Here is a 27515-nt window from a genome sequence, read left to right as displayed (position 1 = left end):
AAAAGATCAGAGTCCAGTCGTAAACTTAACACTGCTAAGGCAACCACTAAACCATGTCCCTGAGTGCTGTCTCTACTATGTTTGTAGTACATGTAGTAGAGATGTTAATCATTTCAGTGCATGGAAATACCTGTAAGTGTAAATTAATCTCTAAAATGAACAGCAGATACTGAAATTGTAGTATTTCCAGTTCACAGTCTAAATACTGATTGTGTCAAATGCCAAAAGAAATTTAAGATTAACAGAAAAAACCCTTTTACTTTTAAAATTATAATTGCTTTTATTTTATTAGTCACTTTTTTTTTTTTGCTGTGGTCTTCAACTAATACTTGAGAAAATGGAATGGAGTTGCTGTTAGGCTGTTGTGGTTAGTACTGATTATGCTGAAAAAGGCTTATTGCATACTGTAATATTTGAAAATCCTACATGCAAGAGTGCATAGTATCTGTCAGTACAAAAGCATCTGATATGCCTTTTGTTTTTCACATGAACTATCTTACTATGTTATGGACATTTTTTTCAAATAGTTTGTACTTGTGGTCTCTGATCATCTAGGTGGGGGCTAGCTCTTGCACAGAACTGTGCCCAGGCATATGTGCTGTGTCTGTGACAATTCTTTGTAGGATTCAGGAGTCATGTTACTGTTTTATGTTGTCTTGGTATTAAAAAACTTGATTCATTTTATTTCTAGCAGCTCTTATGAGGTGTTCTTTTAACATAGTGATGCATTCTTAATAAAACATGAGCTTTGACTCGTGCTTTTCTGGAAACAGACTGAATTGTATTAATTTGTCTCCAAATAAAATTTTTCCCAAATATAGTGAAGATAATGGACAAGACACTCTCATCCTTGATGACCAGGAAGAAACACCTGATGTCATAATAGAAGAAATACTTGAAGATGGCTTGGAAGGCAAGTTTCTTAATACCTCATACTTTCAGTGTTCCACTGTCAGGTGGGATCTTATTTTTGAGTCTTGTATTATGCTGTGTGTTCAGGTCATATGAATTCTTTAATGGTGTCTCTTTCAGTTCCTTTTGGATATTTTTTTGTTCTCTGGCTTACTCTCAGAGAGGGTCAAAAGCACTATCTGCTTTGATGATTTACTTTGACTTGTGGTTACTGCAGTCCCCCTCAGAGTTTGGCATTGGCTCCTGGAGAATTCTTTCCTGTCAGTTACCTCAGCTTCTCGAATCTTCTCCCAGGCCATTGTCCTGTGATATTTGGCAGTACCAGTTAGGTTCCTCAGCCTGTCAGATTCTCCCTGGATCGTACTAGTAAGGGTGTAGCTGACAGGTCCATAAAGGGATCCTTCCCCTCTGTTGGAAGTCTGAATCTGGAGTACCGTATCCAGTATTGGACCCTGCGGTACTGAAAGTCACTGTCACAGAGGAGTCCAGCAGAGCCTGCTGAGTGGTGTCCAGGAGGTGCTCAGGGTCTCAGAGGTGCTTTCCAGCCTTAATGATTCTATGATTCGGTATGTAAGACAAGATAGCTGACTCATCACTCAGTGGGGATGGTGGCCAGAAGAGGTTGTGTCCCTCTTATAGGTAAAATCTTTCAAGTCAGACTTTTTATTCAGATGCCATTCTATACGCTGGAAATGGCCAAGGGAAAGCTTGCCTCTGTTCTGGATGTGGCATTTCCTGGACTTGGAAGCACAGTGCTGCATACCTGCTCAGATTGTTTCAGATGCCAGATTGTGTCTTGTCTTTCGCCTGTGATGTGTTACAGTTCAGAGATGGCAGTGCTCGAGGATGTTGCAAATTTGTCTGTTTAGTGGGCCCTGGTCAGTCATGCAGGTGACATGGAATCTAGATGATGTTCACCCTTTGCAGAAGCTCTGTGGTATAAAATACTCTTGTAAGAATTGGGTTGTGGGGCTTCTAAAACCCTCTGGCTTATTAACAACCTTTGTTGAGTAGCTTCAGAAAGAGAAGCCTGTTTTTTGTATCCCTAATGGAGGGAAGTACCTGCAGCACAAAGGATTTGGATGCTTAGTCACAAGTCCTGTCTTACATAGGGTCATCTCTTGGCTAGTGCCTCGATCTTCATGCACTAACACTGAATAACTGTAGGTAAGTGCTTAGCATACCTGTTCTTAAAGATTGGAGCCTTAATCTCTAATTTGCTTTCTAGAAGCTTTTTATGTCTTTGTTAGAGGGAATAAAAACTCTGAATTACCCACTTAAATTCAAGCCTTTTTGTTTGGAGGGTAGCATAAGGGAGGTAGTTCAAAAGAGCAATTTCATCAGGAAGCAAACATGGTAATAGTTTGAAACAAGTATGAACAGACTTGTAAAGTTAAAATCTATTTGAGGTAATGTTATCATGATTAATGCAACATAAACTCAATCATATGCCTGATAATATTTGTTGGAGTCACTTGGAGGGTGTTTGAGAATTTGTGTTATGTCTTACTCAGGTTTGACAGAATTGGTGTTTGTAAGCCATGTTATAAATCCATGCCACTTCTATATTCGGAGATACTCACAGAAGGAAGAAGCATTTGCTTTGCAGAAGAAATTGGAAAACTTCTGTTGTAATAAGAGTTCCTATCTCTTGCCTTCAGACATTTTGGAACTAGGTAAATGGTTAATTTCCAAAGGTCTACACAGCTTAAAATACTACCTTGCAGTATATGTTCCTTAGTATCATATTCCTTCTTTTTTCTCTCCTCCCCCCACTCCTTTACATAGTAAAGCAGTCATTATAAAGTTCACTTACTGAATAGAAACCATTCTAGAAATCAAAATGAAAAATAGTAATACATTCCTAAATCATTAAAATTATTTCCTAACCCACATGTTGATAGTCTTACCCATAATCGATTTAGAAAACTGATGTAAAGTATGTAAACTTTATACATCAGTGGGGTTTTTTTGCCACTTCATTCAGAAGTATAGAAAAGTTTGCCAGAAATGACTTCTTGATACAAGCCAAACAGCTGCTAGCCTTAAAGACACTGTGTAAAGGAATGTGGGGGGAACTTCTGGTGGCTACGGTGACAAGGTTTTTACTGTCTTTGTGTCTTTATTGTAGCAGTAGCACTGTTACCCTGTGTGGAGGATGGGAACAGGGGAACACAATGCAGAACTGTAATAGTAGTTTCAGTGTGAAATACTTTAAAATACTGAATTTAGTCCTTTTATGTTTGCTTCCATATAGGTGCTAGAACTTTCATTAAGAGTAAGGAAACTGGAATGTGGTGCCGTGGAACTATCACTGAACTGATTCCTGTAGAAAGTAAAAATCGGAGGAAGAAGCCTTGTGGTCCAATAAGATACAAAGTGTGTGATGTTGCATTGCTGAAAGTATTCCTGATTGATTTTGGAAGCTCTGTTGTTCTGATTTTCTCAGGGTATGTTTACAGACAGAGGGTTTTTTGTCTGCATTTGTTTTCTGTGTTGTTATTCAAGTTCTCTACTGAGAAACAGGTCCTTCCTTACCTTCACACAGGCAGATAACCAGATAAAAAATGACTCTGGTTTTCTTTTTGTACATATTCCCCACAGAAAAAGTGGCACTGTATTTAAGTTCACAAGTGTACAAGTCTGCATACATTAAAATATTTAACTGAGACTTGGGTTGTAAAAGAGAGCATGTGAGTACTAAATGCTTAAAAAAATGCATTTCACTGAGACTTTAAAATTCTGTTTTATTGACATAACATTATGCCAATTACTGCAATAATGACTTAAAAGTCTGGGGTTTGGTTTGGGGGGTTTTAGGCATTGGGTTTGGGTTGTTTTGATTTTTAAGCTCATGCTGCATTTATTCCTACTGACATTAGATGTGATCCCACTGAAAGGCCTGATCCTGCTACTCTGCAGACTATTGAAACACATGACATTTGTCTGTTTGTGAGGAAGCCTGACCAGCACATTGATGCTGAGCTTGCAGCCGTTCCCCCTTTAGCAGTACAGTGCTCACTGAAGGATGTTGTTCCCAAAAATGAGGTAAGTACAAACTGCTTGAAGTATTTCAGGAACTTCTTTTCTTCATAAGATTTATATTAAAGAACTTAAATATGTAATTTTAAATTATCTTATTCCAGTATAAACAGAAGGAAACTCAAGAGTACAGGGGGTAATTTTTTTAAAGTTAAATTCTCTTGTAAAAAGATCTGTTGCATTGCTTTCATGGGAAAGAAAACAAAAGCTTATAGCAGTCTGTCTAAAAAAGCCTGTGGGACTACAGATGCATATTTCAGGCTTAAATCTCACTGCTCATACTTCAGGCATGCTCTTTTGTGAAGTGCAAAAACAGATCACGAAACTGATCCTCTTATTTCGTGTCTGTCTGATAACTATGCAAGTAGTAACTTTCAGAAATCATCCTAACAAAGAAAAAAGGGCTTCAAATTTAAGAGAATCTCTTCATGGATTGTACTTGTTACTTAAAAATTTTTGCCATCTATTGAAAAATGTTATTTATTCTCTTTCAGTATAACAACAAATAAAGTACTGTCAGCCTTTATCCCATTACAAAAGTAAGGATATATATTGCAGTATTATTTTCTTCAGTATTCACTTTTCATTTGGGCTTGCTTTGTTCTTGACACATTCACATGGGAATGAACTAAGTCCAATACAGCTGTGCATTTCTGACAGTATTAACTGTTGGTCAGTTTTTAGAGGTTTTTATCAGTGTGATGTTGACTGAAATAACTTCAGGAGATTTCTGGAACAATTTTCACAAGTGTAGATAAAATGCCTTCCTTATTTGTGCTTCATTTTTTTCTGTGTCTAAAAGGCACGTATTTGCAGAATCAAATGAGGAATGCATTAATTTGATCCCAGAGAAATAAATCCAGACAGGCTTTTTCAGGGTAGATAAAATGTCATACAACAGGGTGCCATGGAGAGCAGGAATGTGTAAATTGATCAAATTATGTTGTGCATTTGTGTAAAGACACAAGAAGACAAGCTTCCATTTCTGCTCTCTCAATTCATGTGAAAGTCATGAAGTGAAACAGGTAAGACAATTCTGGTTTATGTTCTGGCTCTCCTCAGAACAATCTGAGATCTTCAGGTGAAAAATGGTGGAAACTGCAATCCTTTGATCTGACTTAGTTTTGTACAGTTAAATACACTTAGTAGTCCATAATAGAGAAATTGTATTCAGTGCTGTCCTGGCTACGGACTAGACAAGTCTGAGCATGTTCAGTATTTAATCTGTTCAGATACATCTGTGCTTTCTTCCTTTCTTCTATTTAATTACCATTTGTATTTTTTGTTGTAATGTTCTCTGACATCCTCAGTAACTCTTTCTTTCTAATACAGGATGAAGGTTGGGGAGAGGAAGCAAAGACAAAATTTTTAGAAATGGTAAATAATAAAGTTGTTTCAATGATGGTGTTTAGAGAAGAGGATGGTGTTCTCATTGTGGATTTGAGAAAACCTCCATTTAATGAAATAAGTGGTAACATACCACTGTCTGTCAAGGATGCATTAGTTTTCTTAGATTTGGCAAGGTACGTGTCTTCCTTTAGTTCATGCTCCTGTATGCTGTAACTGATAAGAGAATAATGCTTACCAACTGAAGTTTATCAAGCAGGTTGCTTTTGCTGTGTTCCCTGTATTAATGTATGATGTATTAATCTTCAGCAGTATCAGTTGATTTCCTTTTTTCACCTTCACCAATAAGCACCATGCCATACTCATTTGCACTAGTCAGGCTTCATTTAGGTAGGGAGCTTTATTTTAGAAAACAGCAAAATTTATATTTCTGTACAAATATTAAATAACAGGGGGCTAAAGGAGAAGCCCTTGGTGTCTGTCACAGACAGAAAACCACACAGAAATGAGCCTGGTATCTGTTTGATTTTGGCATTAGGTGGTGGGAGAAGCACTACAGATAATTGGCTGCACCAGCTGCAAGAAGGAAGGTTTAAGCTGTACATGTAAACATGAATCAAGTTCTTTTTATAAGATCATTTTGTGGGTTTTTTAATGGGAAATTTGAGATTTGAATATAAAAGGGTTCCTTTTCAGTTAATGTTGACTAACGTTATTCAAAATTGCATTTTGTTCACCTTAGGTTTAAATTACAGTTTCCCAGTCAGTTAGAGAACTGCACTGTCTCGCACTACAGTCCGCCGAATATTCCACAAGAAGGAGAAGAGGTCTTTGTTGTGGTTTGTCACATTAATAGTCCAAGTGATTTCTATCTCTGCTTGGTAAGTTTAGAAATAAAGTCTGTTTAGATAAAACTATGAACAAACATTTTAATGTTGAGCTGTTTGTAGTCCCCACTAAATAAGCTACAACTTCTGTTAAGTTTTGTCACTTGTTACCAGTGGTAGGACTCCTAGAATTAATAGCTGAGATTAACTCCAGCAGTCATCCCAGTTAAATTCTGGGAGTTCTTAAAATCACAGAAAGTTTTGTCAGTTATGTTATGTGATTAATTCCTTTGTGGGTGTGCAGTATTTTACTGCTTAGAATGGTGATTGAACAGGGCAATATTCAATAATTGTTAGGGTCTTTAATTCACATTATGTATTCGTGATCACTTTAATTTTGGAGGGAAGACTGAAAAGTACACTACTAGGAAACAATTATCCCTTTAGAGAGGAAAAAATGCCACTAAAAAAGAACATCTTCTGTGTTTATGTGGTTTGTTGCTTTTACTTCAGAGAGAGAGTGTGGAATCTTTAGCTCTTCCAGAGAAAATTCAGGAGATATATAAACATGAGAATGGTAAAAACTTGGAAATTTTCTGCCCAGTTGAAGGCCAAGCCTGCATTGCAAAACAGGAGGATGGGAATTGGTACAGAGCACAGATTATAGGTGAAGTATTGATTATTTGCTCTAATGCTAGGTTGCAGAATCAGATGTGCTGGTAGGTCAGAGTCACATGCTGGATATGAACAGTAACATCCAACCAGTATTTTTACTAGGAATTATGGTGCTACCAGGTAGCTATTTCATAAAGTCAGTAGTACTAATTCATATTCTTCTGCTATTCATAGACTGGTTTATACACCTGTCCTTTTTTAAACAGGTGCAATATAGTCCATTTTCTAGAGATTATTGAAATTCTATTACATAACTATTTAAAGTAGTACTTCTCTTACTATTACAGTTTGAACTGCAGCTTTGGCTCTTCCAGCCAACCTGTGGGTGTATTTGGTGTTGGTTAATAATTCTCCATAGTAATTCCAAAGGGACTGGGAGGGGGGGTTATGCTTGTGCTGAGTCTGTGTTGCCTATATGTGAGCAGTGTAGCATGATTGTGTGCTTACATGTTTACTTGGTGTGTATTCAGTGTGCCAGTGTCTCACAAAGTGCTCAGGTGCTAGGGGGCCAAAATGCCAGTGCTGTCATTTCAGGAACCTGAAAGAGCTGCCTTCTAAAGAACACACGTTTTGAATTGTGTTACAAAAATGCAAAAAAATTAATACTGGTTATCATATGGCATGAATGTGGGTTTTGCTCTGAAATTCTGCTGCGTTAACCTGTATCACATACTAATTTTTTGTTACTATAACTTGGGTTGTTTTCCTTGAAGGGCTGCCGAGTTGTCAAGAAGTTCTGGTAAAATACGTTGACTATGGCAACATTGCTAACTTAACTAATAAAGACATACGCAGAGTAAAAGAGGAGTTTCTGAGCTTTCCAGAAAAGGTAAAGGCCTGGATTAAACACTCAAAATTAACAGCATCTCAGTGAATGAGAGGGGAAAGAGAGGGTTGTTCACTTCCTGAAATACATAAAATAAATAAAATATTAAGGAACTTCATTTTTGCCCACCATTAGGATATGTCTCAATGTGTTTTGGGTCCATATTGAAAACTCTTTAATTTTTTTTTAATATCATTCAGGTGTAAATTAAATTTAATGTTGCCCTGCAGAGGAGGTATATATACGATTTGTATATACATGTGTATTTAATTCACTTAAATTAAATTTATTTCCATAATAAGCCAAATGAATTTTTGCGTTCTTTCCTTTTTAAATGATAATCTGATAATAGGGTGTGTTTTAATTATATTTTTGTATGGTTTTTATAATTTAAAGTTGTGTGTTTTCCTAGCTTGAGGAATGGTTGGAGTTTCCCCCTTTTGACAAGGAGGAAAACTGACTGGGAAAGAAAATGGCGAAGTATTTCTGTCAAATAAAAAAACACACATAAATGGACTTTTTTTTCTTCACTGTTTGATAGTTTTGGTTACCAGTCATAATTATGCTAAACCTTGAAACTTTATTTCTTGATAGGGTTTTTAAAATTAGTTGTAGGCACCAGTAGGCTTTCTTTATCATGTCTGTGCAATAATATTTACTGATCTCTGTACCAGTTCTATGCTTTAAAGTACAGGGAGGCAAAGAGATTTTAAGCTCTTTGTATTTCATCAAGATATCTGAATTTGAGGTTCATGCTCAGCTATGGGGAAGGGAGGAGGGATCATTTTAAACTAAATCAGGTTGTGGTAATGTGAAACCAGAAGCCAAGGTCGTGCTGTCTTGCCTGAGTGCAAAGCCAAGGCTGTGACTTAGTCATAATGAGATGATCTGGATCTGTGTGTGATGTTAGTTGCGTAATCTTGAATTATTCTTCAGGCAATCAGGTGTAGGCTGGCTTGCATTGAGCCATTTAATGGGGCAAATGAATGGAACAGAAAAGCCAAGGAAAGATTTGAAGAAATGACTGAAGATAAGCTTATGTTGTGTTCAGTTATTGGTAAGCTATCAAGAGTGTATCGATTTCTATTTACGTATTATTGACTCAAATGTAGAAACAATCACTTTGATATTTAAAGTAGTATTTACTTGAAATGGTTATGTTCATACCTGCTAGAGACAGCTTGGAGTGAGAGTATCTAAATTCTGTCCTCTTAACTGGAGGAGACAAAACAAATAAAACTTGTTACAAAAGCTCTGTTCATGTCTTCTCTTACAGACCACACCAGTGTTACATGATACAAGTATTGTATGGTTATTTAGATGGGCTTGTTTCCAAAAGTACCAGCTGTCCCTGATGTTTACTGACTTTATTGGTAGCTGGGAGTGTGATTGCTGCTGCTCTAAAATACTGCTAAAAAAATGTAAAATTTCAGATAACACTTGAGGTAGTAGGATTTTGCTCAATACCATCTGTTGTTCATATGTAGCTACTTATTTTTCCCTGTGGAATGGAGGTTTGGAACCTGTCTAACAAATGGAATTGTGTAGCAGTTGGGGGTATTGTATGAAAATATTTTGTGATTATTGGCGTATTTTAAGTTAATTTTATAGATATATGCAAAGCTAAGCCTCTACATACTGTTGATGTTCAGGATCAATTATTTTGTACATCAAATGTAATGTTGCAGTATTCTGTCTTTCAGTACCATTTTTCATTCCTCTAAAACCATAATCTTCATACTGTTACTGATTGGCACTAATTATATTGATATTATTCATTCACAGAAATTTTAGATAATAACATCTTATCTATTGAGCTCTTCAGTGCCTCTGCTGATAATGGGAGAAAATTTAGTATTAACTGCCAGCTAGTTGAGGAAGACCTAGCATCCTACATACCTGGGTAAATAACACTGTGCATAACTTTTAAAGTATTTGGAAATACAGAGTTTGTGTATTGAAATTACTGGTGTTGGTATGTCACCTCCAGTGGCTGGAATTTGCCATGTCTGCGATAATTAATTTTCAAATCACATTCATTAGCTGCTGTAATTTAGAGTGTAACTCTGCAGTTTGACAGCTGAATTCTCAAATTAAATCTTGACTAATGTAATGAACTTGTACCTGTGAAAAAATTGGAGATCAAATGTTTGCATCATAATTTTGGTGTCCCTAAGTGCCACATCTTCCCAAAGTGATTACTGTTAAGGTTCCCATTCCCAGGTAGTAAGAAAAAGAATTTGTGTATTTAACCTGCACCTTTTAAGGTAAGTCATCTCTTTGGAAGGTCTCTTACTAGGAAACACTTGGGTAACCAGCTATGACAGCAACAGGAGAATTGGGAGGACAGCAGTCTCGGGAAGTGTGGTGGTGGTGATGAGGCTGATGAGGATGTAACACTGCTGCATTTAATTTGCTGGCTTTTTACCAAGAAAATCCATGGGCTGTATTCATGAAAATCTGTAGTTACTCTTTCATTAATAGATTTTGAATACTGGTGGAAATAGATCATTAGATGAGAAGTTTTCATTCCAGAAGGAAATTCCTGAATTTGCTTTTTTCAGGCGGAAGCATGTCAATGGATTTTCTCTCTTAGCTCAGAAATGTAACTAAGTCTTAGTAACACTCTTACACTGTCACGGGCACAATTTTTAGTAAGATTTTGTAAGTTAAGCAACCTGAACAGCCAGGTTGTTTTTTCCCTGTCACAAAGGTATTTTGTTGTGTTCCATCTGTACTTAGATGCCTGCTTCCAGCCTTCAGTCAGTAGGGTGTATTCCTTTAACATAAGTTGCTGTGTGACACTGATCACTTGACTAAGGTGGATTTTGCGGTCACTTCCTCACTGCCCCTTCTTTAGTTGGACTGGGGAGAAAATAAACATGAGCAAGGGAACTCATGGGTCAAAATAAAGGCAGAGAAATCACTTACCAAGTACTGTTGCAGGCAAAACAGACTTGATTTTACTTAGTTATTACTAATTAGCATAAACATTTAATTACTAATTCAGGCATTGGTACACAGAAGACAAACATTTATAGCACCTACCCTCCCCGTTTCCCACGGTCACATTTATTCCAAACACCTCTCTTTCCTGTCCTGCCCTTGAGTTACACTCAGTCCATTCAGGGAAGCAGTGAGTAGTGCAGGGAGTTGGGGTCAGGACACTTCTTTCTTCCTGTGCTTTAGAGTGGACCCTCCACAGGCCTTTGTCCCTTATTTTGTGGGGCAAGAGGCTCACTCCAGATCTTCTGTTTTTATGATCTTGGTGTTGCCTATGCTGTCTCTGTTTGCTCTTCTCTCTCCCTGAGGTTTTCTGCCCTTCCTTAAATTAGAGGTGCCATCAGCTTCACTGAAGGAGGGGCCCAGCCCTGTCCTGGGAGGGGGGGGTGTTGCAGAGCAGTGTCTGCCGTGGGGCAGCACCTGGCCTCTGCTCTCACAGGTCACCCCTGCAGCCTCTGACCCCAGCTACCAACATTACACCTGGCACACTGTGGCTTTTAGTTGGAATGGTGTTTCTTTTGGGGAGTAGAGGTAAAAGGCTGTTTGGGGGGCTTTGGCTTGCTTTATTCTAGCTCTTTAGAGCTCATTTGTCACACTTTTCTCATGAATGCCTGCATAAGGGCAAGATGAGAGAAGAATGTGCAGGGATACTTTATGAAGGAGAATAAGAATGTTACTATCATGAGTGTTTCCGAAGTAGCATTTATAAATGTTTTTGTCTAAGCTACTACTCACTTTCATGTTGACTAATTCTGTCATTTTGTTATTGAGCCTTTTTCACTTTGTTTAAAATCTGTTTAAACTTCCCATTCTAATTATTTTGGGCTCTTTACAGGTACACTGAAAGAACTGAAGTAAGGCCCAATGAAATATGGGATGATCCTTTAGAAGAAATTTCTAAAACCTCAGAATCTTTAATTCCTATAGACATGGAACCTGTGGATGAAGGAGATTTCAGATCACTTTGTAACAAGGAGTTACATGGGAGAATTAGTCATGTTGTGTCTCCTAGTAAAATTTTTGTCCAATTGCTGTCATCAGAAAGTATACAGAAAAGGTACTAAAATTCAAATAACTTCTTTTCAGTTTAGGTGTTCTTATTACAAAGTGGTGAAGTATAGTTAGAGCAAACTCTAATTAGAGTTGCATTTGACACTGTGTACTTCTTGAAGGCTGCTGACTTACTTGCCTTTGTTGAGGAAAGTATAGGAGTAGAAGAGAGGTTGGCACTACCCTGTGGCTTATTAAATAGTTCTGATTCCAAATTAAGGACATGATCTCACTGATATTTCAAATTAATTTTATTGTAGTAAGTATTGGCATCTGATCATGCAACACTGTCCAAAAAGATTAAGCCTTTCTTGTTTTTCTTCTCTCCTTCCCATTCCTTCATTAGAAAGCTGGTTAAATAAAACCTGTATCCCATGTTGTAGAACTTACTATTAGTCATAATAGTAGGGGTTTTTTTCAGGATGCTTCCAGTACCCTGTTAGGAAGTTTAAAGGCAATTTTTAGACATAGTGTATCAGCCTGCCTTCGGTAGATATTTAGGTAACATTTAGGTACTTGTGCCTACTCTCTGAAGATGGTTAAAAGAATATGTCATGGTTTAGTGCAAGCTGCTTATTTTTTAGTTTATCTTTTCATTGTCTTTGGCTATAAGTACCTGGTTACATAGTCATGACATTGAGTACCACGCTCTCAACTGTCAAGAGAAAACAGTGAAGCTTTCAAATAGTGCCATACAAAGCACTCGGGATTGCTCACGTTAATTCCAGTGTCTAAGTTAACATGGCAGGTTTATGGTTTTAATCAGGAGGCACATGAGTTGTAACTCCTGCTTCATGTATTTCTAACATGTCATGAGGAAAAACTGCAATACTGTGCATCTGTTAAAACAGTGAAACTTCACTGCGTGCTAGTTAAACAATGATTGACTGAATAAGCCCTTTATTTACTGCATTAAAGTTTATCACTAGAAAAGCAGGTTTTTGAATTGTAGTTTGCAGGAGGAGATGGCTTCCATCTACAAAGAATCCCAGCCACAGTCTGTGAAGTGGGAAAGTAAGATGCACTGTGCTGTTTATGTGCCTGATGTGGGACAGTGGCAAAGAGGTCAGATAAGCAGGATTGTCTCTGAAACAAGTGCAGAGGTAAAGCTCTTATCATAACAGGGTTCATACTTTTATTTCTAAACTTGTAAGCATTCACTGATTAAAATAAGGTCAAATCTTTGTTTCTTACTTCTGTGTTAATATTTTCTCACACAGTCTTTTGTTGAGAGTTTAAGTTACATTGTACATTGTACAGGTGTACAAAGCTCAGGTGCCTTTAGCATGTGTCTGTAGTTGAGGAAGGCTCATGAGGTTGACTTCCTCTTTATTTACACTGCCCTTTGGAACATGGCAGAGATTCTCAAGCTGTAGTTTAACAATTCATTTTAGATTCCAGAAGGTGTGTGAAACTGAGGGTCACAGTAATTCAAACTTAATGATCCTTGTTAAAAGATGGAGCCAGTTGAACCCAGTGCAACACCACAGGAACCCATGTAGTCAGGCAGTTGCATGAACCCTAAACTGATGCACTGTGCCATGAGGCTATAACATTTTCCCCAGTAGCCTCACACATGCTTGAAACATGCATTTTGTTCTACCAAACTGAAAATAATTGGGACCAGAAAAAGCATTTTGGGACTAGATACTTACGTGTCTCAAAAGTAAGAATGGCTTTTTGGTCATACAGATAATCCAGGACTGGATTGCCATTGATTCTTCACCACCATCATCAGGTTTTGCTCAAGGGTCTTTTTAGTAAGAAGCAAAAATGGGACTTTGTATACTTCAAGTTTGCATCATCTGCCTCCTGAGCCTAAGAGCTTTCAAACAGCTATTTAACCCCATCAGAATAAAAAGCAAGGGGTGGAGGGGAGCTATTTCAGCTTTTTTTTTGTTTGTTTACTGAAAAGTTAGTAAAAATGTTTAACCCCCTTTGAGCACATTTGTATGGTTTGTCCCCTTGTGATGCTGTGGTAATTGCTTGTATTGTAATGAAGTATTTCAGTGCAAAAGGCATTTGTTGAATCCTGGTAATGCTTGAAATGTTTTTTAACCTCCTCAGGAATGCTTTGAATTACCATTTCTTGTAGATAACAGTAAGAGAGGGGGTTTATTTCTGTTTCATTGTTTCTTGCATGTAACAGGTACTACTCTATGATTCTGGAGCTGAGAAAACAGTGGAGGTCAGCTGTCTAAGAAAACTTGAGGAAAGTATCAAGAATATTAGGATGCTAGCTACAGAATGTTCACTGACAGAAATAAGGTAGCCTTTCCTTTATACTGAGTAGCAGCATTAGAAACTAATAATGACATACCTTTGTTAGCACTGATTATCCAAGATTTGGATGTGGTTTGCTTTTTGAATAAAGAAATGGGGTGGTGGCTGTGATTTATTTTATAAAGGTTTGGAGTTTTTTCTAAGGGTTATACTGCATAGTGGTAAGCAAAAACTGTGCTACAGAAATAAATAAGATTTGCAGGATGAGTTATAAAATAGTGAACAGATTTATTTCTCTGAATTCTTTTTTCCTTGGCTCAGAATTTGACATAAATCGGATCGCATGAAACTGTACAGAAGGTCTCTTCTAGACTGTTATGACAGGTGTCATAACTTCTAGAACTCATAATCCTCCTCATTTTGAAGTTCTGGGGTTATAGTTTTTAATTTTTCCTGTCATAGAGATCCAGAAATTAATAGTGATTTCATTTTACTCTTGCCTGTAATAGAGATTGTCTTTTTTTTCTGCAACAGTTTAGGCAGTTTAAAAAAAAATCCCCAAATTTTTAGTAGAAGGAAGAGTTGGTGGTTACACTCAGGAGATGCCAACTTCTCTTGTACCTAGAGATTATCATTTGTTCTATGTTAGACCAACAGGTGGAAGCACACAGTGGACAGCAACAGTGTGTGAATGCTTGTCCTATTACCTAACTGGAGCACAAGTGAAAATAGTCATACAGGTTGGTAATCAAAACCAGTGGTATTTATAAAATTTCTGTTAGGCTGTCTATTAATTCAGGGTTTTTTTCTGAATATTTTACCTTTCAAAAAGTCCTGGGTAGAACTTGATTGGATAGCTGTCTGCTCTAGGGAAAAAGGTGCTTTTTCTTCTTTCTGCTTTACTTTTGTTATTCACTGGAGCATTAGGGCAGTTGACTCCACCAGTTTGGAGAAACTTTATCTTTGATATATTTAGTTACTAAGCATAGTAGCTGTATCTTTGGGATCACCAGATGCTGACAGCCTTTATGGACAGATAAGCAAGCTGCTCAGGTTCTTGATGGGAATGATTTCAGCAGCTACTATATTAGTTTTCAAGCCTCAGAGACTGAAAGAATTAATGTAGTGCTGTATGATTATCATTAGTAATTGACTTCTTGCATGGTTTAAAAAAAAAAAAACCAAACCAGGATTATTAGAAGGGTTTGATTTGTTCAGCATCTGCTGGCAGCTGCCAGTGGTATTTTACAGTGTGTGTGGAAATAAAAGCAGCGATGAGTGAAGTTATTTATGCATGGGTTTAAAGCTCCTGCTGGAAGACAAGTGTTTGGCACTTGATTCTATTTTAAAAGTTGAGGGGAAAAGCAAATTTTTATTCTGCAACTTTTTTTTGATGTCGTGTGAAGAACAGTTGGTAAAATGATGGGAATTGTCATATGGATTAAATAAATTTGTGTCTTCTCATGTGGGCATCAGTTGTTCAGGGATGTCTGATTGACAGTAGCAATAAAATGAAAAATATGCCTCTAGTTTAGAGGAAATGCATATTTGTAGTATGTTGTTCAGCTCTCCCATTTTTTCCAGGAAAATGATGCGGGTTGTGTGTTGCCTGTGAAAATTTTTTGCAAAGATGAAACAGGAAAAATGACTGATACTTCTGAGTACCTTATTGAACAGGGCTTGGCTCTTAGAAACAGAAGGTTTGGATACTTTCCTTTTATGTTCTCTCAGACTCTGGTGTTCTTATGATCAAACTAATAAGTAAATTAAAAAATTTGGATTGTGTTCTACAGTTCTAGCAACAGAACTCCGTCTTCAGTGAACTTGAGTATAACATTATTCATTGTATCCATGGCACACTTCAGTTCTCTAAGTTTGTAGATGAGGTGCTTGACAGTATTTTGAGAAGCCTTTGCCACTTTTGTGTGTTTGGTTTTCTTAGTTGTATTATTTTACGGTTTTGTACTTTGCAAGTTCTTTGTCGGTTAATATATTGATATTTGATTGAATTTTCTAGGACTGGTAAAGCTGAAGGAGCTTGCTCAGTCTCCAGGGAACATCTTGAAGTACATTCTGAGCAGGAGAACACACAGCTGGATGGTTGCAATTCCAAAATCACATGTGCAAGAAACAGGGTTGTTCCAGAGGAAAATACCACTATTTCAGAGAGCAAACAAGAATCACTCAAAACGTACAAGCCACTGCCTCATTCAGGAATGGATGAAGTATATAAATCTCCCATTATTCCTGAAGCAAAAATTTTCCAGGCTGTAGTGAGTTGTATTGGAGGTGATGGAACTATTTATGTAATACCAAAATCATTTGGTGAGTTTACATAGAAGAAAATACATTTATGAATCGGAGTGCTCTGGGGTATCAGAATGTATGCTAGAACACCTATCTGGTACATGTTCCCTGTTCTGAGAGATTCCTATTGGGAGATAATATCCTTTGGTGTGAGGGGCAAGGATTCTCTGTCCTTAAATCAGCTTTCCTGTCCTTCCATCCTCCCAAGAAATCCAAAAACCCAAAGCATTTGGATGGACAGATTACTTGCCTTTCTTCTCTTGGCTGTAGTGGGTAAAGTAGCAAATGCTTTATTTTGTAATGTTGACTGATAAAGTAAATGAAATAATGTACTTCAAAGTGATGAAGATAGTAATAAAGATTCTTGGAAGTTAGCATGGTTCTCTGATACTGCTGTATTTTTTTCCTTCAGTTTAAGCTCAGATTGCTTCAGGCTCTCTATTTGCATTGTGTTACATTCTATATCTCACAATGTTTTCTGTTTGTACTGTTTGAAAGAGGTTCATTTTCTTCTGACAGATGCAGTGTCACTCCTCAGTTCCTTGTTAGTGTATGTTAGTGTATTGTGCTTTAGAGAAGTATTTACATATGAGAACACTAGTTTTCTTTTTTGCTCCACAAGTACATTTAACTACTAGATTATGGAACTATTTTTATTCATAAAACTTTAGAATTCAAGGTACAGTAACCCCACTTACGCAAGACTGTGTATTTTTCCTGCAGTTATTGCTGTAGGTGGTACCCATACCAGAAGAGGTTCTTCTGGACACCTTTTCTGTGTTGTTTCATGGTGTCCTGCCACTGAAACAGTGGTCTTGGGAGTTGGTGTCTTTTTCATGCTTTGTTTGGCTCTGGTATTAGTGCTGCCTGGGTGTCAGTTAAAAAATTCATAGACTCCTCTATAAGTTCTTTTGAGATTAGACTTCAGAATTACTAATGGCTTTAGAATTGGAAATGCAGTTTACTGTTCATGTCCAGTTGTAACTCTTTTGCATATACTAGATATTGAACTGATACTATTGTATCAGTGTTGGAAAATAGATTTTGGAGCAGCACGTGTTTTATGTTCATACATGTCTTCATCTGAATCTGATGAGGTTTAGTGATTGAAATATTTTGCATGAGTGTTAGAGACTATTTTTAACCTTTTTTTTTTTTATTTTGGCTTCTCCCCCAAGAACCTGCACTAAATAAATTGATGGCTGAAATACAAAATACCTTCAAAGGCCTTGGTCTCCTGATACCCTACTGCTGGAAGAAGGGAGAAGCTTGTGTTGTAAGAGGACCAGATACTGTGTGGTATCGAGCCAAGATTGTAGAAGTCAGTGGTAGTACTCTCCAGGTAAGTTTGATTGTATGGGGGAGGGAGGGTGTATGTGTATCTGCATATGTATGTTTTAAAAAAAGGCAAATAAGCCAGTCCTCTAAAATAATGGATTTCACATTTTTTCACTCAGCTGACCTGACTATGCAGATGTTCATTCTGCTTAAAAGTGTTGATTACTGTCCTCATTTTTACATTTATTTTAAAGATCAAATCTGTCTACCTATTCCAGTTGTTGCAGTTTTTCCTGTAGTTTTCATAGTTAAAAGTTTTCTTTAAGTAAAAAGCTGCACAGGTATAGAGCTTATTAACAGTTATCTTACCTAAGCTCTTGAGTCTACTCATGATTGAGTGCAGATTTGCAAAATCTGACCCTATCCTAGTTCACAAAATTTTTTTTCTTTCAATTTTAAGCTGATGGTTATTCCACAAAAGGTAGGAGTTCTTGCAAAAGAAGTCTATAAACTGAACTTCTAATCTGCCATTACCACTTTTTTAATCTTTTCTTTTTTTCCACTTTTCCACATCACCTACTTCCCATCAAACCATTGTTTTTTCCTCCATAAAAGTAACGCTGTAAATGAACGCATTCTGTTACTAAACTTAACATAGAAACCAGGAATTATTTCAGGAAAGCTTTGCATTTCCCATAGGTACGGTACATAGATCATGGTTACGTAGAGAGCATTCCTCAGTGTCACCTGTATCCAACTACATTTTACACTGGCATTCCTCCATTTTGCATCCCCTGTCAGCTCTACAAGATGCTGCCGGTGAGTAATGGCACACTTGTGTGTTAGTAGGGAGTTACTCAAATGAACACACTGCTTAGTCAGAAAGGTTGAGAGTAGTTGCTGGCATCTTCTCTTGCCTGAAAGGATTCAGAGAAGAGCTGATGAGGATTGTTTCAGCAAGTCCTTATCAGGACCCAGCAGATCTTCTTTATGAGGGGAGCATGCTTCAAAGGCAGCTGTCAGTGGAGTTAAACCTTTGTGAGACAGGGCACTGCACGGGTAGCAGGGGGGATACTCTGAAATGCTAATTCATACGGCAGCAATAGAAAGTAAGGCCTGGGTTTCTTAATGTAGAATGGCCAGACAATCTGACCTCTCCAAGTCCTGCAAAACTGTGCTTCTAATGTTCTGAACTTGGCTGTGTAGGAAACAATCTAAACTGATACAGGTGAATTGTTTTAGGGGTTTTTGTCAGTAAGTAATTGGTGTGTAAATAACATGTTCACATACCATCACACCTTGCTTACTTTGAATGGTGCACTTAGTAAAAGTGAATTACTGAAATTACCAGCTTACTTTTATTACTGGAAACAGTTAAACTGATAGAGTAAGGAAGCAGCTCCAGCAGGGGTGGGGGGTGTCTGCAATATGTAGGGCAGGGACAGGCAGCAGACTTGCTAGCAAAAGGTAGGAAACCTCCTGCAGCAGGTGAGAGGGCTGTGTAGCGTCAGGGAGGCTGAGAAGGAGCTGATTCCAAGTGCAGTCCACAGTGGACCCACAGCCAAACAGCCAGAAGCTGTCCCAGAGGCACTTGTAGAAGAGAGAAGGGGCAATAGTGCAGAAGAATGGAAGCTTGCAATGGCAGGGACCTGCAAGAAGAAGAGGTTTTCCCCAGAGTGTGAGGTGCAGTTGCAGCACTGCTTTGTCACTCTGCAGGCTGATAAGGACAGAGCCATCACATCAGGAGAGAGGCTGAGGCTGAGGAGGGCAGCGCCATCTGCTCCCCGTATAACCCCACTGCAGCTGACAAAAGGCAGCAGGTGATAGTGGCTGCTCTCTTCTGAGAGGTTCAGAGGAATCCATGTGCTGACCTGGCACTCCCTAGTGTCACCTAGGTGGTGCTGCTGCCTGCTTGTATCAGGGACATCACTGAGAGGCTGCCAGGCCTCGTACAGTGCACTCACTGTTACCCACTGCATGAGTTATCCACTCCTCTTAGCACCAGTGAGACTCCTCAGACTGCTCTGGCTGTGTCTGCAGGTGTTGCAGGTTCCAAGAGTGTTCGTAAGGATCTGTGGACTGCCAGTAGTCTTTCTATCAGTCCTGCCTGTCAGAGGGAAGGGGTTTGAGAGGTTCAGTCCAGTCTGGTGAGTTAAGAAGTCATTACAGGACTGTTGCCACAGCCAGTGGTTTGGCTGCTTGGGCAGTGGCACTCACTTTGAGGAGCCTGGTCTGCGGGCGTCCTGCAGGGCCCACCTCGCAAAAGAGGGAAGAGCGTCTTTGGACATGCCAAGCCTGGAGAGGGATCGCAAGTCAGCAGGAGAGCACCTGAAGAGCAGCACCTGCAGGAGCTAGTCCAGAGGAGGGCAATGAAGATCAGGGAGCTGGAGCACCTCTCCTGTGAAGACAGGCTGAGAGAGTTAGGGCTGTTCATCCTTCAGAAGAGAAGGCTCCATGGAGATCCTTCAGCACCTTTCAGTACCTGAAGGGGACTACAAGAGACCTGGGTAGGGACTCCTTACGAGGTCATGGAGCGATAGGACAACGGGGAATATCTTCAAACTGACAAGAGGGCAGGTTTACATTTGATACTAGGAAGAAACTCTTCACTACAAGGGTGGTGAGACGTGGGAACAGGCTGCCCAGGGATGTTGTTGATGCCCCATTGCTGAAGCGTTCAATGCAGGTTGGAGGGGGCTTGGAGCAACCTGGACTAGTGGAAGGTGTCCCTGCCCTACTGCAGGAGGGTTGAAACTCAATCTTTAGAAGTCCTTTCCAACCCAAACCATTCTATGATTCTATGAAAGGCTTGTAAGACTACAGGTTGGAAAGTAAACAGAGCAGAGAATAAAAGTATTTAAGGTATTGTTTTGTTGTGTGTTATCTTCGATTGTGTAATTCTTTGGTTTATGCTTCAGATAATTTTGTACACATACATTATTGAGCACATAGTTAAATTTGGCAAGCAGCATCTCTTTCTAAGCCATTTCAGGATCTGAAAATTGTGGGTTGCATTGTCACATAAATTTTAATGCACCAAATAGCAGATCATATTTAAATGATTGTAGACAAATCAAATTAATGATGTGTGTTTTCAAGTCAGATTTTTTCTTTACTGGTAGCGATGTATTTTTATCTATCCTAAGAATAGGAAGAATATTACTTGTTAACATCTTAATGTGTGGGTTTCTTGCTTTTCTCCAAATAGATTGGAAATTTTTGGCAGCAGGATGCAGTAGATTACCTTCAAGAACTCCTCAAAAATGAAGAGGTTGAAATTCATGTCGAGGTAGCCTAATTTATTCATAGATGTGGAATGAAGCAAACTTTTTGTTGTCTTTTTGCTTTTAACTGTCATTAAGAATGGTAGATGGAGTATAGCAGTAAGTGTATTTCTTAGACAAAACAAAAATCGCAACTAAACTTATTTCTCCTGTGACTTTACCTTTATTACAGTTCTCAGGCCTCAAATATGTCCATTAGAGTTAGTGCTGCTTTTACACCCTGCTCATATTGAGTTGTCGTTCGGACAAGTAACCTACCTATCAACAGCATAAATTGTTCTAAATTCTATTTTAAGTGATAAAATTCTGATGTAACTAAGTGTGGATGTGCTTGAATATTTATTAAAATTATAGGGAAACACATCATCTGAATTGTCTGAAAACAAGGCATTTCAGACAGTTTAATGGTAAATTGTGAAGGACAAGGGTTTGAGTGAGCAAACATGGGATAATGAGCAATTGGTGCTGCCATTTCAGAAAGAGAGATATTCCCATTTGTGTTATAACTGATGTTAATAGGCATCCTGGTCTTGTATCTTTGAGTGTTGTGCATATCAGCATGAGAAGTTTGAATTCTTGACAATTATTTCTAAAACTTCAGTCCCATTACTACTATTACAATCCTGTTTTGTCCTGTATAAATAGGAATTACCAGCTAACCCATGGGGCAAGTTGTCCATCAGCCTGTATTTTGGGGGGATGTCGCTTTCATCCTTCATGGCATACCAGAAGTATTGTGTTGCTGAAGATTGCCAGGACATAAAAAAGCTGGTGAGATGTGTGTGTGTGTCCCTTTTGCTGTTGCTAACACTGGAGAGATTATTCAGTTGCTTGTTGTGACCTCGGAGGATTTGTTCCTTTTTTAATATTTGTGTGATTTTGTGCTGTAAGCAGCAGCAGGACTGAGCACACAGGTCTGCAGCACTGCACGGGGAGCTGCAATGTGCTAATAAGGCTCTGTGGAATAGCGAATTGCCAAGAGTTTGTTCATGGACACTGTAATGGAAAGAGATTTTTGCACTTCTCTTTGAAGTCCAATTAGTTTTTGTGTTCCTCTAAAACCTAAAACACTAGGGAAAAGGTAATATTTTTATCACTTCAAGGTATTAGTTACCCACAGAAATACATCCAAGGATGGAGTAAATTAAGTCAAGTATTTCATCATAAACCCAGTGATTTCTAGGGGAGTTACCTAGGTTCTTTATTCCAACAGGCTGGGACACTTACCTGATGTTCTTGAGGGGAGGATTAACATTTCTACCTAACTTCATTGTCTTAACACAAAAACCCCCCTACATAAGTAATTTCTCTGTATTTGTTTTAATCTCCTTGTTCCTTGAAATCTGAAGATCAGGTTTATTTAAATTGCTAAGACTTCGTTGCTGCATTTTTCTCTTAATTCTATTTAAGTCTGCCAGTGTACTTTTCTTTCCAACATACATCATTGCTTCAGAAAATAATTTTCCAGTACAGAGTCTGCTGCTGTCACTGCTGGTGTAAGGCTCAAATTGTCTGCCAGTGGGCTGGTGATGCAGTTAGAAAAAAAATCTCTCGGTGTATATTAGAACTGAGTAACCATGGAAAACCTAATTGTAAATCAGTCTCTTGTTGCATTGTCATAAAGTTCAGCACATGGCACACAGCTTTCAGCAAACTAAATATGGATCTGGAAATGAGATTTGTACCTTTAATGTAAAAATTAAATTTGGGAAACAAAAAGCTCTGTAAGAAGGTTGCAAGCAAGAAGCTTCAGTTCAGAAAACCTGAAGTGCTTTCCTTGAGGAAAAATAGCATTAAGTAGGTTCATTCCAGGAATAAGTGACTCAGAAAAATCTGTAGGAAAATGGACATCAGAAGTGTTCAGTTGCAGACCAGAAAAGAGGCAAGGCATCCAGAACTCGAGCTGAACCTCAGGAACAGCAGAAGTGGGAAACAAGCAGCTCTGAACATGTTCAAACATAATCAACTCTGGTTTTAGCTTTAGAGACTAAGCAGCCATGCTCACAAGCCACCTAAAGTACATTCTTTTTACGTAACCATGATGTATTGTTTTATTCTATAGTTTTGTAACTTCATTTCACAGCTTCAAATCTGTGATTTGGGGTAAGTTAAGCTGATAAGGACTTTATTTTGTGAGCCTTGCAACTGCTGACAGTGGCTTATGCAGAGCTCACTGCACCCATTGCTGCAGTGTGTCACTGTTGTTGAGATGCGGTTCTGTTGAGCTGCACTGATGAGTTTTGGAGCTGGTCTTCGTTGGCATATGACAATCCTAGCTCAGGCATTAGCCTGAAAAATTCCTGGTAGGCAGTAGGATGTGAGAGAATGCATCAGAACCTCCAAGTGTGCTGAGCTTTTTACAGCAGTGACTCTCATTCCAGGTGTTTGTGTCCAGGTGTAGTCAGGTGGCTCCTGACTCACAGTGCTCCTGACAGTTTTGCAGAAGTCAGGCATTCAGTTTATATATCTATGATTTAGTTAGACATCCTTTCTTTACATGCAGGAGTACCTACTTTGAATGGAAAAAATTCTTTTTTCCTAGTTAAGTCTGAGGAACATAATGATTGTTTATACTGCATCCTCTGTCAGATTCTGCAGGAGGAAGAAAGGGTCATAATTTGTTTCATTTTCCAGTTACATATGCTACTTCTGCTTTTCTCTTTGCTTGGGGCATAATGAAAAGTGTTGGTCAAGTAAATGTGTAAAAATGTATTTTGGAGAAATTGTACATTTTGTTATGCGTCATGTTTTCAGTACAAGAGATAATAGGAGCTCTCTTCATGACCTATGATCTAGCTGAGCTGTGTGCTGTGTTTCTAACAGTATAATTTAATGCACCAGGGTTTATTTTGTGGTGAACCAAATGCAGTAATGACATGTAGAATTCAAACTGTAAAATACATGGCTCTAAAAGAAGATACACTGGACAGTGCTGTGCTGCTGAGAGCATCTCTATCTGTACTTTGCAATGTCTGTTTTTTTCATCAAGGACACACTTCTGTTTATTTTTAATAATAAACAAAATGTGTTTATTATTATACACCTTCTTAGGTAACTCCTTTGCACCAGAAGTCACACCTAAGTTAGTTTCCATTTTGTTACTCATTATGATGTTCAGCTGAAGTCTGTCTTGGTCTAGGGGATATTTGAAGGAGAGCTTTTGTCTTCGTACGTGTTGCCACCACTACCTTTTCCAGGAGAAACCTTTCCTGTCACAGTTACCCACTTGGTGTCCCCTAAGGAGGTAAGTCATCTTGTCAACATCTCATATGCTGCAGTACCATTGGGCTGGTGAAAAGGAAATCACAGCTGGCAATCTTAGAGCATTAGAGGCTGCAAAATGGTCCTGAGCTATTGGTGCAGGGAGTGGTGCGGGGCAGCTCTCGGAAAGAGCTCTTAGTTGAAATAACCTCATAGGTGGGGGTAGTGAAACACTAATCATCTCTCCAGAAAAATTAAAGAATTACTATATTGCTGTCTGGTACTTGGCTTTTTTAATCAGAAAATAGGTCATTGGATTTTAATGTGGCAGAACAATAAGAAATTCTGTGTAAGCCCACACAGCTTCCTGGAGTTCTGGTGGTCGCCCAGGCAAAAGGCGGAATGTCATGTGTGTTGATCGAATAAAAGATTCCTGTGTGGACTTTGAATGTTGAATGATGAAATAGAGAAGAAAGGGGAGCAAGGAGGTGCCAAACCTTTCAAAGATGGGATGGAGCAATCTTTTAATAATGGTTGATCACAGTTGGAATTCCTAGTTTCCAAATTAACTGCAAAAATAGTAACATCAGAGCCTTTTCTTTAAATAGGTTTATATTTGTCTTGATTCTTCTGGGAACGTTACAAAGCAGTCTGCCACAGAGAGAGCTGCCAGCCATGATTCAGAGAGCCTTAATAAAGCCCTGAAGTGGTGCAATAAAATTGTAAAGACTCTTCCTCATCTAACAAACTTCAAAAAAGGTACATTGTGTGTTTATTTTCCCTGCTTTTTCATGTGGATATTCCAAAAGCCTGAATTTCCTTTTGAAGAATACTATTATTTCTTTTTCTATGTATCTTTAAATAAGTTTAGAGTCAGTAAGAGAGTAAGGAGTAACATCACACTATAATTACATGATACACTGTAATATGTTTTTATTCTTCATTAAACTGAGGCTCTTGTGTCATTCTCCTCTGGAAAATGATGGACAGAACTCATTCCTGATGCCTGTTAGAGTTACGAATTAACTTCAGATTGCATTTGGCAGTAATAAAACTTTTCCCTAAAGGCACCTGTCACTGAAGCTGTAACTGTGAAAATCTTATTAAATATTCAAAAGACAAAAGTTGTGTACAGAAAATCATGTTATAGGGTTTGGAAGTTGTGTGAGCCCTAAAGAGCACCAGTCCAATGTCCACAGCTGTTGAGATTAACTAACACAAGTATGGCTGTCTAAAACTTGGTGAAGAAAACAGTTCTCACTTGAACTTCATTCTACCGACTAATAAAACTCTGGGTGAGGTTTTAGGCAGCATCTGCCTCCTGTCTTCCAGACTTGTATCTAGTCTCTTGGAGATCAATCTGTTTACTGACTGGATTGTGCATAGAAAAGTTTAAACTCTGGATCACTATCTTTTCACCAAGCAGTTTGCTGTTACTTCTCACCATTGCCATGTGAGGTAGAGAAACTTGACTTAAATTGTATACTAGTGATGGGATTGGAATTCAAAGAGAATTGGAAGATGCATGGAACAAAATCGTACCATGAATTTGATCAGGAAGAGGAGACTTAATCTTGCTCACAAAGTGAAGTGGATTTTTAAGGTCAGTTTGCACTGCACTGAGTACTGTGGGGCATTATGTGATGGGTTTTTTTTTTCTTTCTTTTGTAGACCTGCCTTGCCTTGCAGAGTATGTGGATGGTTTATGGTATAGAGCAAAGCTCCTTTCTATTACACAGCTTGTTCCTGTTCAGATTCTGGTTCAGTTTGTTGACTATGGTACTTACCTAGTTGTCCCAACAAGCAGGTAAATAAATAAGAAGAAAATGCATGTAAAACATCTGTGTGTATGTATACACTTGGATTATAAAATATGCACTTGTAAAAATACATACATTTATTTATATTTACTATTAATTATATAACTGCATATATGTATTGTTTATCATAATTTACCCCTGGATTTCAGTTAGAGAGAAAGTGGGGTGGCTGGTTAAACCTGTCTGCAGCGTGTGGGGTTTTGCAGCTCCTTCTCTGCTTCAGGTTGTTCTGAGAAGCCCATTATTGTAATATCAGATTTCTCCATTATCTTCAGTTACTTAACCTGTGAGTGGGCTCAGGTTAATCTGCTGCTGCACCCAAGACCCTTACTCAGAACTAGGCTGTACAGTTTGTGTGACTGCAGTCTGCACAGAAGGCAGCGGGGGAATAAACTAATGGCTAAGGGAGCATCTGTGTGGGACACACCCTGCTCTGCCTGTGTGGGAAGTTCAAATCCCTGTTTGTGCAGTTCTGAGATGCTCTAAGAACAGAGATGTCAGCTGAGTGTCTCAAATATCCTAGGCTTCTAGGGTTCCCTGAGCTTGTCTGAATTTCTCATATATACACATTTATATGTATTTGGATGGTACAGAGTGCTACAGTACATATATATAGTACCTGTATATGCAGTACATATGTGTGTATAATAATAGGTACTTTCTATATAGGCTTGCTCTCAAGCCTGTTGGGAATATACACTTTGTTGCTGAAGATGATGCAAAAATGGGGATTTGAATAGATTTTGTGCTTCCCAGTCTATTGGGGTCTTGGGAGACAATGTCTTCTATTTCAGAGTTGCATTTCCTGTTCTGCTTCCCCATTCCCTTGCTTCTGGGATAGAAAGGTAGAAGAATGGGGAGATGATAATGTAAACCCCACGTATCTATTTCCAGTAGTGGGTCTAGAGCACATTCAGGCATGAAGCACTTGGGACCACAAAGGTTTGTGGAGCTGCATTGTGATGATTTGCACTTGGATTCCTGTGCTCAGATCTGTGTTCAGCTCTGACTCCTCCCCAGGCAGGGTACTGAGGAAGGGTCTCTGATGCTGGTCTGCTTTTTGATAGCTCCTGTGCAAAGTCCTTCAGAGAGCCTAGCCCTGCCTGAGTTGTTGGGTCTGATGGTGGCATGTTCCCATCAAGCAGGGAGTCCAGTCCCAGTTCCTACACCATAAATGTACTGTGTGAGCCATTCAGCCATCCTGATGTCCTTAGGGCAGGTGGATTGCTGTGGGCAAATGCTTCTCATTTCTGTTTCAGATTGCGTCACATTCCTTGTCATCTGCTGGAGTATCCAGTTCAAGCAGTACGAGTTCTGCTGGCTGGATTTAAACCTACTTCAGATGACAAAAATGTGGAAAGAATTCCTTATTCCCCAGAATGGAGCCTGAAAGCATTGTGGACTGTGATGGACTGTGTTGAAGGAAAGCGTCTCTCTGCTTCTGTACTGGTAAGAAATGTGCTTTTGGGTTTTTTTCTCCTAGTTCTTGCTGAGCCTAAAATTCTTACTAGCACTCTTAATTTCTAAGTCTTTGTTTTACTGTGAATCCTCAGTAGTTTAAATAGGTTAAAATGGAAAACCATTTACCATGAAGGAATACTAAGAGAAACTGGTGCAGTGTTGTTCTTAATCCTGCAAACAGAAAGTGTCTGAGCATTCCTGTTACTTTAAAAATAGTTTTCTTTGCTTAAAAACAGAAGTATTCTTTGTATATTCACAG

At 38.6% G+C, this 27515-nt stretch overlaps 1 protein-coding gene across 4 annotated transcripts in view; it reads left to right on the top strand.

The window, feature by feature from the left end:
- Window positions 1-27515, top strand: part of RNF17 (ring finger protein 17) — a 42997-nt gene that overhangs the window by 14287 nt on the left and 1195 nt on the right. For all 4 annotated transcript variants that reach the window (XM_069014163.1, XM_069014172.1, XM_069014152.1 and 1 more), the window contains 24 exons: window positions 822-913; window positions 2427-2588; window positions 3170-3362; window positions 3795-3960; window positions 5287-5477; window positions 6044-6182; window positions 6642-6795; window positions 7517-7632; window positions 8566-8686; window positions 9415-9532; window positions 11468-11689; window positions 12635-12785; window positions 13832-13950; window positions 14555-14645; window positions 15490-15605; window positions 15923-16230; window positions 17391-17554; window positions 18190-18309; window positions 20699-20779; window positions 21420-21545; window positions 23914-24018; window positions 24584-24734; window positions 25647-25782; window positions 27055-27244. In XM_069014163.1, the coding sequence (XP_068870264.1) occupies window positions 822-913; window positions 2427-2588; window positions 3170-3362; window positions 3795-3960; window positions 5287-5477; window positions 6044-6182; window positions 6642-6795; window positions 7517-7632; window positions 8566-8686; window positions 9415-9532; window positions 11468-11689; window positions 12635-12785; window positions 13832-13950; window positions 14555-14645; window positions 15490-15605; window positions 15923-16230; window positions 17391-17554; window positions 18190-18309; window positions 20699-20779; window positions 21420-21545; window positions 23914-24018; window positions 24584-24734; window positions 25647-25782; window positions 27055-27244 (3532 nt within the window). The remainder of the gene's footprint in view (window positions 1-821; window positions 914-2426; window positions 2589-3169; window positions 3363-3794; window positions 3961-5286; window positions 5478-6043; window positions 6183-6641; window positions 6796-7516; window positions 7633-8565; window positions 8687-9414; window positions 9533-11467; window positions 11690-12634; window positions 12786-13831; window positions 13951-14554; window positions 14646-15489; window positions 15606-15922; window positions 16231-17390; window positions 17555-18189; window positions 18310-20698; window positions 20780-21419; window positions 21546-23913; window positions 24019-24583; window positions 24735-25646; window positions 25783-27054; window positions 27245-27515) is intronic.

The sequence above is a fragment of the Aphelocoma coerulescens genome, chromosome 1, assembly GCF_041296385.1.
Source record: "Aphelocoma coerulescens isolate FSJ_1873_10779 chromosome 1, UR_Acoe_1.0, whole genome shotgun sequence".
NCBI lineage: Eukaryota > Metazoa > Chordata > Aves > Passeriformes > Corvidae > Aphelocoma > Aphelocoma coerulescens.
This window is presented reverse-complemented; position numbering and strand designations above follow the sequence as displayed.